The sequence below is a fragment of the Amblyomma maculatum genome, chromosome 9 (genome assembly GCF_055883805.1).
Source record: "Amblyomma maculatum isolate TAMU_Amacu chromosome 9, ASM5588380v1, whole genome shotgun sequence".
NCBI lineage: Eukaryota > Metazoa > Arthropoda > Arachnida > Ixodida > Ixodidae > Amblyomma > Amblyomma maculatum.
The window spans coordinates 43,889,209-43,900,810 of record NC_139352.1 but is presented as its reverse complement, the minus strand read 5'-3'; the positions used below and the strand labels follow the sequence as shown (position 1 = coordinate 43,900,810).

The 11,602-nt window shown below is 43.8% G+C and overlaps 1 protein-coding gene across 1 annotated transcript; it reads left to right on the top strand.

The window, feature by feature from the left end:
• The first annotated feature begins 229 nt into the window (after positions 1 to 229).
• LOC146178962 (uncharacterized) lies at positions 230 to 7,904 on the top strand. The gene is made up of 2 exons (XM_084578671.1): positions 230 to 583; positions 5,898 to 7,904. The coding sequence occupies exons 1-2, from the start codon at positions 293 to 295 to the stop codon at positions 7,443 to 7,445; spliced, it is 1,839 nt and encodes a 612-aa protein (XP_084434797.1). The 5' UTR covers positions 230 to 292; the 3' UTR covers positions 7,446 to 7,904.
• The last annotated feature ends 3,698 nt before the right edge of the window (positions 7,905 to 11,602 follow it).

Sequence of the window (11,602 nt, the reverse complement as noted above, 5' to 3'; positions counted from 1 at the left end):
GCTGCTGCCCTTTCTGATTTTGTTGGCAAATATTGCGCGGTATATGCCGTCGGAAAATTTAAGAACGGCTGCGTCATAAACTGTGCATCAACAAGCGGTCCCGTTCCACGTGTTTTTTTTTTTTTTTTTATGCGCACGCGCAAATAGCGTCCAAATGTCACTGTGCACACAGATGAGAGAAACAGCAGTACAAAAACATTTCTAGTCGACGCACGTTTTTGAAGCGACGGGTTAGTGACGACCCTGCAGAGGCTCGCAATTTTCTGGCGCGGTCTGATAGGCAGGGACTGACATGGCGGGGACTGCTCAGACGGGGGACGCGATAATTACACTCTACGGCTTCGGCGATGGTTACGACTGGATACCGACGATCTTTGTGGAAAACGCGCCAAATGACTACGTGTGCTCCTTCTGCGGCCTGCTCTTTTCATGGGTGGCGTTCCTCCCCTGCGGCCACCGAGCTTGCGTCCGCTGTTACACGAGTATCGAGAGTGACTGCGTGTGCGTGTTCGACAGCAAAGGCTTTGAGGTCGGCGATGTCAACTGGAAACTCTTCTCTCGCGAGGAATTTGATCGGTTCAAGGTGAGCGAATATATTGGCTGTCTCTGGAAAGGAATATCCCGTCCACTCTTGATGACCGTGCGGTTTAACAAGAGTGGCCAAGTCCAAGCCCCGGAACACAATTGCATCTGAAGGGGTGGCTTTTCGATGGAAGAGGAAAAACGCGTGTGATGTGCGCTAACTTCTGCATGCTGTGACATTTTTTCATTAGGACAATCTCCGAGATTGCTTATGCATAAGTAAGCATATCAGGGAAAAATAAAGGTGCACGAATGTTAATTCCTTACAACGAGTAAAGAATTACAAAGTTGAGGGATTGAAATCTTGGCTGTTGAACTGTTTGAGAAGACAGCGCAAAGCAAGTGTGCCTATATTTGCTTTGCTAATAATATGCGATCAATATAGCGCAAAGAATGTTCTCAGTCTTTCTTTTTTAAGCGGAAATCAGGTGGAGTTATTACACCTGCCACACTGAATTATATCCGTGCCAAGCATAGCCAATATTTTTTATTTGATTTATCATGCGGCTTCACCCCTTCCAGCTAGCTGCTCGAGACGTGGCAGTATCCTCCTAGATATGTCGTTATCAAAAACAGCGGTTTCTGCAGTATTTGAGCACGTTTTTTGCAGTTTTGATGCATCTTGTCTCTAAAGCTCGTCTTCATCGCTGAACTGAGTGGCCTATACCACAGGGACTTCCTAACCCTATGACTTCCCGAAGCTCTTCCTGCTATCAATATCGCACATTTGCTTTCTCTGTGCAGGTAAAAAAATATCGGCCATAAGACCTAGATTGTTACCAGGCTTATTTCTTGTAACAAAGTGGATTTATAGGCAAGTTGGTATTAAGGCTAAAACTGTGCACCTGCGCAAAGACGAGATAAGAAATGAGATAAGGACATTCTCACCTCTTCTTTGCTTCAGCGCGACTGGCATGAAGATAACGTGAAAACATCGACAAAAACTAAAAATAATACTCTGCGTTAAAAGCGCGCTTAATTATTTACAAGGTATCTCGGTAAATCGAGCACGTCCGACCGCCTGCAGCTAAACGGGGGTAGGCGTCGTGGTTAAGTGATACGCCATTTCCATGATTCAACCAGTGGCTTGTTTATCAATTTCTAAGAAAACAAATCGACTACAAAGTAGTTAGTACAACCATCGTTATACCAATGTAAAAGTGATATAGCAATGGCGTGCCTTTGCATTGCCTTATTAAAGTCCTGCTTCCCCCATTTGAACTGAGTATCGCGCAGCAAGTAGAGAAATTGATAGCAGCTGGATATCCCATCATGGTAATTGCTTTAATTTCTCAAAACATTTCGTAGGAATCTAGGGGGACACTCCCCCTAAAGTTTTCCCGCTAAATTTATGGCGCGATCGCGTTTCCCGAGGTATTCTCACTTTTTTTTTTTCTCAACTTGACACATTTCAGATACACCAATACGTGGTGTCGGCAAATACTGACTTTGCATTCTGAGTACCTAAGCGTCTTTGTACGCATTTTTATTCGTTGTTTGAATATCATTTAGTTGATCAATTACTATAGATTTTCTTAACAGATATAATCAAGCTATGGCTTTTAATTCTGAGAATTTTAACTACCTTTAGCCCCTTGGTCGATTTTTGATTTCTTTACATTCCTGAAATTCTTCATTAATCAAATAATTACACTGCTTTCAATAACTAGTCATCGCCTATAACACACACCAATCAATAATAAATCATGATGTAGTTAACGCAAAAATAGTTGCAGAATCACTTAACATGAGCGCCATTTCGCAGGTAAAACTTTAGTAACAAAACATAATATATACCTATATCGTGAAAGTAAAAGTAGAAAGTGTATGCGTGAGCAGACTCTTCTCAGATTCATTGAGGGACGGTCGTGTTGTTGATTGCAAGAACTGACCTTACGACGCGACCTAGTAAGTCTGACTACAGCTATAGCTTAGCGGACTTTCTTGTCAACTCTCGGTTATGGTCAATTCTGTCGGATAAAAAATGTTTCTTCGTTAGAGCATGTGCACGATCAACGTGCAGGCGGCCACCGAAAACAACTTCAACCATGTAGACCTGGAAGCGTCGAAAGCTGAAAAGCAGGCTATTGAGTTATTAATGAGCCTGCGCAGTTTGCTACGGCAGTCAAGAATTCGAAAAGTGCACATTTAGATATGTTCTTTTGGGCACAAACGCACAAACCAGATATCCATTTCCGAGTGATTGTTACAGAAACACATGTCAACATGTTACCTCGAGCCACAAAGTAAAGTACCTATTAGGCCTACATATTAATGACGCATTTTTAGTTCCTAACTTTGAGAAACTGATAAATGTGTTGAAGTTTAATCCTGGCAGCAGCAAAATTTTTGTCATTGATGTAACCAACATCTTTTACTCTTTATCTTACTCAGTCCTTACGCATAGCGTGAACTGTATTTGTGAATCGAATGATGAGATAACCTTGAAAAATACACATCAAGAGTGCGTGTTGTCGGGCTAGATGGTACTGCATAATGTAGATTAAGTTAGCGCAAAGACAAACTAAGGCAATGAGTGACACATACGACACGTTTATTGGAGTATGACAGGGAAATATAAAGACAATGACGAGCGTGCGCAAAGAAGCTGGGCACAGTGAGAACACACACGCAACCGATGTACTGTGATTATAAAAACGACCTAAGAAATACACATATGCTGCGTCCCTGGCACAGTGTTCTGATAGCTTTTTTTTATGTAGAAGACCTCTAGAACGAGTCAAACGTACACTGGCGTTCTTGCCGAAACCCTTATCTTTCTCAGACCGTGCCCTACACGCGCTGATACATGCAGAAACACGCCGCACAAGATTCCAGGTTTCATTTTTATTAGTTACTTTTGTTTTTTTTTTTGCGCATTCCCTTTGCCGATCGTTGATCCAGCGTCCAGCTTGGCCTACATATAAAGCCTCGCATGGAAGCGGTATGCTATATACCACCCCTGTTGTATACATGCCGCAGCAGGCGGTCGGTTTTGTATACACGAGTACTCGGGCACATTAGTCGGGTGTCTAATAACCAGAGCTGATATCACTATGACGTCATATCTGGTCATTACGTCACGTCATGACCGATGACTTCACCAGGCTATTCAAGCGGCCGCATTTTGATGGAGGCGAACAGTGAGGCGCCCATGTGCTGTGCGATGTCAGTACATAATAAAGAACCCCAGGTGGTCGAAATTTCCGGAGTCCTCCACTACGGCGTCTCTTGTAGCCTGAGTCGCTTTGAGACGTTAAACCACATAAAACAAACTGAAGCTATCCCCACCGGGTTTCCGATCTATGGGCGTATACGAGCGGCGCGCCTTTAATTTGGCGCTTCATCGAAGGCCGTGCCACGCAGCATACATAAGCCGATGCAGTAAAGCAGGAATCAGCGGCGTTTCAAACAAATGATTTAATATAATAATAATAATTGATTCACAGGAAGGGAAAGGCGCAGTATCTGTCACACTTGTGTCTGTGGACGCCTGAACCGCGCCATAAGGGAAGGGAGGAAGGTGGGAGTTAAAGTGGAAAGAGAGAAAAGGGAGCCGTAGTGGAGGGCTACGGAGTAATTCCGACCATCTAGGGATCTTAAACGCACGCTGACATCGCACAGCACACGGACGCCTCTTCGTTTCGCCTCCATCGAAACGCAGCCGCCGAGGTCGGGTTCGAACCCGGGAATTCCGGCACAGTCGAGCGTCTTACCACTGTACCACCCCGGCGGGGCAAACGATTTCGCCTCATCACAATCTCGGAATCAAAAGTGCACCCTGGAATTTGTTTTAAGGCGAGAGCCTTTTATGGCTGAAGACTCACCAGCTTATCCGTACTTCTGTCCGTGCGGCAGCTATCAGTCATCTTCAGAAGGATTACGATGGTTGCAGCACTGATAGTTAATAAATCAATGATGTAGCAGTAGGCGTACGAACATTAGTTAAAGATAATTTGTTAGCCAATGGCAATTAGTCAAGTCTAAGTAGTTCTTAGTGATAATTAGTTATTAGTGATAATCAGTTAAAAACGTGGTGATAATTAGCTAAATAGTACATTTTTAGACCTCTTAAACGCCACCACAACTGCGCATGCGCACGTCAAAATTGCGCAATGCCTTTCGACTCTGCGCACTTTGAATCGTCAAAGCACCTCCTGAATTTCAACTTACTAGACAATTCATAAATGTCAGCACATCCATATTCGATCACGGAAACTAATCGATGCGTCAAGCTTCACCACAACCAGAAACTGAGTGCCGCAAGCACTTTTGTTTAAATTTACATTTAGATCACCTGTGGTTTAATAACACTCGATGGCATCGTCAACAGATACTCCCCTGATGGGGCTGGGACAGGTGGGTCACCGCCGCTTGCGGCGGGGACTAGCCTGCCACTGAATTTTTATCTGTTGTAGGCCGTCATTGCACCCGCCTTGTTGTTGCGGCGCGCGTCTTTCTCTCCCTCTTCCTTTTCTTTCTTCTCTATTTTCTCTTCTGTCTGCACGAGGCAGCGGAGGGCCCCGCCGGGGTGGTGCAGTGGTAAGACGCCCGACTACTGTGCCGGAGTACCCGGGTTCGAACCCGACCTCGGCGGCTGCGTTTCGATGGAGGCGAAACGAAGAGGCGTCCGTGTGCTGTGCGATGTCAGCGCACGTTAAAGATCCCCAGGTGGTCAAAAAAACTCCGTAGCCCTCCACTACGGCTCCTCTTTTTCTCTTCCCACTTTCACTCCCACCTTCCTCCCTTCCCTTACGGCGCGGTTGAGGTGTCCACAGAAAACAAGTGAGACAGTTACTGCGCCTTTCCTTCCCTATAAATAAATCAGTTTTAAATCAGTTTTAGGCAGCGGAGGTGGCTCAGCTACAGAGCCAGTAGCAGGCCCGTGCATTTTCTTTTCCTTCTTCCTGCAGCCACAACAACAACAACAGCACATGGGTGCCTGTTAGGTCTGAATTCCACTTGTATGTTTCACCTTCTTGGTCTCGATCGAATCCGAGGAAATGACTTAGTAGCCGAAAACTCGAACCCCTTATCAAAAATAGCGCTGCTGAAGCAATTCTCGCCTAATTATCCACTGAGTCCCAGATGTCCTGTCTTTAACAATTATGTCTGCAATTTTCGATGCTACTTTCTTCATCAAGCTTCACTTCGCCTCTAGTCAATAAGCAAGAATTATCGCCATGGTCTTAAATGTACTGAAAGTGCTTGTTTCTCAAAATACGTGGAATGGTTACTAAGTACTTATCTGTTCTACTAGTTTCTTTTTTTTTAAATAAGAAATAATGTCAGTATTTTTCTCGCCTTGCTTGCAGATTCGGTGCTGGAATGCCCCAAAAGGCTGCGAGGCTGTCGGCTGTTTCCACGATATAGTTCTACACTTCCGTAGAGACTGCCGGTGTCAAACTGTGAGATGCCTTCACTGCCGCAAGTTTGTGCCGCATCTGACGTTCGTCTATCACATGGGCTTGGACTGCACTTCCTGTACTACTTACCAGCTACGTGTTGCTGCCGGTCCACCCGAGAGCCTGGACGCCACAAGCCAGCTCGAGAAAACTACAGAAACACTCACCACTACCAGCGAGAGCGCCTTGTCTCCTCGCACCAATGATGACAGTGAGTCCATGGTCTTTCCAGAGACTCCGAAGAAGACCTCCGACAACATTCCAGAGGAAAAAGGCAGAGTCCGGCATTCTGCGGAAGAATTTAGTACCGTTACTAGCTCCGTGGAAGAACGTCAAAGCGGCGACGAGGAGAACGCGACTTGTACAGTTAAGGGAAACGGCGAACACACAGATACGCCGTCGAAAAATTATGTATGCGTGTCGGAAGGCGACGCAACAGGGCATGAAGGTACGCCCCAACGCGAGAAGCTAGCTGACGTCTCTGCCCCGAAGACGCTGCCCGTCTTGGATTATGCTGCGCGGTGCATCCTGCGAGAAGGACCGGAATCAACGCCACCAACCGATGACCACGTAAGGGAAGCCCCCATTGCCTCGACCCCTCCACCTGCATTGAGAAGTTCTAGATCTGCTCTGCTGCAAGAGCTTTTTTCCCGCACGATAATGCACGTCCGCACAGTAGCCGAGTTAGTTCATAAACTTGAAGTAGAAGCCGGATCTCCAATCGTGAACGAGGTTCTCGTTCCAGCGTTCCAAATATGTGCCGAAGTCTGGGTCAAAATGGCTGTGGAGACTGCGCGGTGGGTCATGCTCTTGAAGAAGGCCATGGATACTTTGCATCGTTCTCTTGAACGAGCCCGAGACAAACTCAGAGCAAAAGAGGAGGCTACCAGTGCAGTGAGGAGGGATAACATACACCTGTTCATTGACCTCGTGGAACGAGCCTTGGAAAACATTCCTAAATTATCGCGCCCCGTTTATTGGGACGTCAAAAACTGGTCCGAATTCAAAGAAAAAGCGCTTGTCGAAGGCAGCGCCATTCAACGTTACTCGGCCTCTGAATGCTTTTTCTACGGGTATTGGATTGTACCTGGGTTGAAACTCGAAAACGATAAAGGCACACTGCGAGTACGCTTGGCAGTTTTTGTGCAGAAAGGCGAATACGACAGCCGCATCTCGTGGCCGATCAAAAAACACTTTGTGCTTACTTTTTTGGATCCCTCGAACAAGAGCAAAATCAGGAAGCTATTCATGGACACTTCGACGACGAAGGATAATGACAAGCATTGCACGCGGCCCATAGACGGTGAGAGAGGTCCTATTTTAAGCCACAGAAGCTTCACCGCTGAATACTTGGAGTTGAGTGGGTACGTCATTGGTGACAAGATTACAGTGCAGTTCGAGGTCAAGGAACTGACTGCCAAGAATTCCCCGTCGCAGTTGAAAAGAGATAATTCTTAGTCAATTGGAGTTGCTTGAATAAAGACCTTGACATCCGAATACGAAGTAGAGGGCTTACAAGTTGTTCACATGTTACACATTTGCCTGTCATTTGTGCAGCTGATCTGTCACTTTGCCTAGGATGGTTTGTGTTGTTACTGTAATAAACCTTGCTGTTGAGATAGTTGATGCATATCTTGCAGTAGTTAGAAATGGCGCAAAACAAATCGTGCATGAGTCGAGAGTGGCACTGTCGAGTGCTAACTGATCGCTTTATTCATAGTGCTTTGAAATATATTGGAGCAAGAATGGCGTACAGAATAGACGAATATCTGTCACTGACGTCTTGGTATAATTTTCCCAATGTATGCGACTTCACACTTGAAAATTCCACAAAAAGCAGACACCACATGAACACTTATTACCGTAATTAGAGACCCTCAACAAAATTATAGGCTATTCTATACTGGTGGCTCTGAAACAGCATTTTATGTAGGTAGTGCCATAGTAGAAGAACCACGAGAAAAGTAGGAAGCCATTTTTACCGTGTAATATCATTCAATCTCCATGGAAGTAGAACCCGCAATGAATGACGAGAAAAAAAAAGTATCTTTTCCGATTTCCTTTGTGTACTTACAACCATTCATCCTAGAAATGCAGTTACATTATCATATCGTTAACATAACAAAAGCCACAAGAAGAGGACAAGGCATAAAATTTGATGGATTCCGAGCCACGCTAAAATAAATGGGAATGAGTAAGCAGATGTATGTGGTGCACAATACCAAAATTTTCGAAAGCATGCATACCCTTCAATGACACTTTGCATTCAGTACACTGCCAGTTGCGAAAAGAAAAGCAGTTAGAATGCAATAATTGAGTATAAAATACGCTAAACCAAACAAACCTCATCATAGTAGAATGAATTTCGGGCTCTCATAAAGAACGTTTTTCTGAAGTCATATGTATCTTGCGCATTGGACACATATGTTACACACAGCTTTTTTTGTGCGTGAAAAGGAGACCGGCATGCGAGGTGTGTGGAGGAAAAAGGAAAAAAAGAAGGCAATAATAAACATTTTATGCTGATGCGAAAAAACGAATAACCAAGGAGAAAACACTTCCCACAATTCTCTGATGAATACATTACATTACAAAATTCACTCGTCAATACCTCACCTGTCGTTTTATTACTAAAAGAAGCAAATCTTTTAAATCAGTTATAGTATTTTAAGACAACCGTTTAGACATTTTCTCACTCCTATGAGGCACTACATCTTGCGTTTAGCGCATGATAGCCTCAGTACTGAAACTTATTGTCTTTCGGTTTGTGTAATTAACCTGCGACCTTTCAGGGAGTAACGAATGTTGCGCTCGCAGACACAAACTTTGACTACGCTGTGGCCTATAAGAATGATGTAGTAGTGTTTTCGGAGTGTCTAGAAAAGCATCTGATCCATCTGACAAACGTCCTTCAGCGAATTCAGAACGCAGGCATCATCATTAACCACTGAAGGTAAAGTTGGTGGTAAGCAGAGTCAACCTCCATAGTGGCTTTATGGAGCAAGGCGCATTCCGCCAAGAAGAAAAAAAACTCCTTGTCATACCGAAGTTTGTGCCGCCATACACGCACCGCGATTTCTGCCTTTCCTGCGGCTTGGATAGGTGGCGCCAACACTCAATTTCATTTCATTTATTGTACCCTCAGGGCTTTCGCATTACAAAGGAGGTGGAGCAGTGAAACAAAACAAAATCAAGTACAAGAGGAAGTGTGACACAAAAAGATACCGTTGAAAAAGCTCAAAACGAAATTCAACAAAAGAGAATACAGGCATACAATAGTGAATAAAAAGGAGCCCAACAAAGACATCCAAAATAAATTCGTGAAACAACTTGGTATTAATCAGATTCCAACAGCACGATTAATGCGGCTGTGAAACGCGCAGGTTCGATGATGCAAGTAACTTCCTGTGGAAGATGGTTCCAGTCATTGCATGTTTTAGGAAGGAATGAATTAAAGCAGGTCATTGACCTACAGTGGGGAACAGCAACTTTTTGAATGTGGTCGATGCGAGGCGAGATGAAAGATGGCTCTTTTATACAGGTAGCCTTCAACTGCACGTTGTGGTCGTATAGCGTTTGGAAAAGATAAATGCGTGAAAGTTTACGGCGAGTAGACTGATTGAAGTTTGAGGTTAGATTTCATAAGCGTAACACTTGCTGCCCGATGATAATTTCCAACTATGAAACGGGCGCTTCGATTCTGCACAGCCTCTAGTTCATTTATTACTGTGATATTACCGGGGTCCCAGATGGAGGATGCATACTCGCGTTGCGGACGGATAAGTGTGGTGTACAGTAACATTTTTCCTAAGAAGCCTATAAGCGGAGCCATATCTAGGCTCCTCAATTTCAGCGCTGTGAGCTGCGTTTCTTCTTTCTGTCCGTACTTGTACACCGAAGTTCAAGGGATGACATTACGTAATTGGACAAGGTTGCGTGTCGTTGTACTGCAATGAATTCAGCTGCTAACGCCGGCAGCCACGAAAGCCTGAAGTGCCTTAGAAGTTGTTATCGCCAGAACCCGTTGTGCGCGCCACGCCAAATAATCCCTCACTACTTTATCAGGCGAGCTCTTCTACACTTGAAAGATACCTCCAGCTGCATCAACCGGCTTCATAAATGAGCGCGCTTTTACGACAACGGACCATGGCCGGACTTTTTGACAGACACAAGTTTGACAGATACTGCGCTTTTCCCTTCCTGTGAACCAATTTATTATTATTATTATTATTATTATTATTATTATTATTATTATTATTATTATTATTATTATTATTATTATTATTATTATTATTATTATTATTATTATTATTATTATTATTATTATTATTATTATTATTATTACGATAGCGCTCGTAGCGCCTTTAGTTAGGAACACACTGAAGAAAAATGACGTCAGTTGTGTGCACATACGCACGCATGTAGAAATGTGCGTTCTTATTATTGCGCTTGAGAATTAAGTTTTGGTAAGCTACGCTGCTCAAATATTTTTCTCAGCATCCGTTTTCGCCATCACGTTTTGTCAAAGTATAGAGCCACTCAACTCTCCACCGCCTTTGCGTCAATCATGTCAACAAATAAATGAATGAATAAAACGCTTTTATTTTTTCGCATTGCTGTAAATTTCTCACCGGCGACTTATTCCCCCTTGGCACTGCCCAGACGAAAAAAAAAAGCAGGACAGTTTCCTTTATCACAATAAAATGTCTGCGCGGTTTTTGACAGAAAACCTTTTGCGAGTTGGGGAATTTGAGAAGTAACGTCAGAATTTTATGTAGTTGTCACTTAAATATACTGCGCAGCTACAGACTAACACAAAAAGAAAAGCTGCAGAATTACAGAAAAATCTTTTTCCGTAAACGGCAAAACATATTTTTCTATTTTCGTCATGGTTCTGTACTTTCTTCGACAGAAAGTACAAGGTGGGTGGCGATAGCTGAGATATAATAGTTTATTCAAGAGCAGATAAGCAAGCATATTTGCTTCAGTAAACTACACAAGTGCTGGAAGAAAACTGGCTGTATACCATTTTCTTTACAATGTACGCGTGCTTTCCGAGATCGCACTCTGTGTTTCCATGAGGCAACACATCACAGCACTCTGTGTTTCCATATATTGAGATGCAAGGAAATCAGATGCAGAAAATATTAAATTAGATCACAGCGCTGAAAAAAATGGCAACAATTACTGCTTGAAGACGCACAGCCTCAACGTTAGTGAATTCCACCCGCACATCGGTTTTGTAATCTACAATTGTTACTTCCTTGTGGTGTGAAGACATAATACGCGCTACATACATCCACCTGATAATAATTTCAGCTTGATGCATGCTCTTAGGTGGGAAGGCAGAATACAAATTAGCTGAAGGGATAATTACCAGAGAGAGAAAGCACTTTATTTGGCGGGTGCAATTAAAGTGATTTCTCTCTCTTACAGCCACGACAACAACAGCGGACAACTAAATGTGTCGTAAGGAAAGGGAGGGAGGAAGGTGTAAATGAAAGTGGAAATAGAGCACGAGGAGCCGTAGTGGACGGCTGCGGGGTATACTTTCGACCACCTAGGATTTTGAATGATGATTGCCCCTTGAGCCTACAGGAGACACAAAGCTCATT

Bases quoted from the DNA above. Each gene is read 5' to 3' on its own strand.
- LOC146178962 (XM_084578671.1), top strand. From the start codon at position 293: ATGGCGGGGACTGCTCAGACGGGGGACGCGATAATTACACTCTACGGC. The intron at 584-5,897 runs GTGAGCGAATAT...CCTTGCTTGCAG, and splicing joins AGGAATTTGATCGGTTCAAG to ATTCGGTGCTGGAATGCCCC.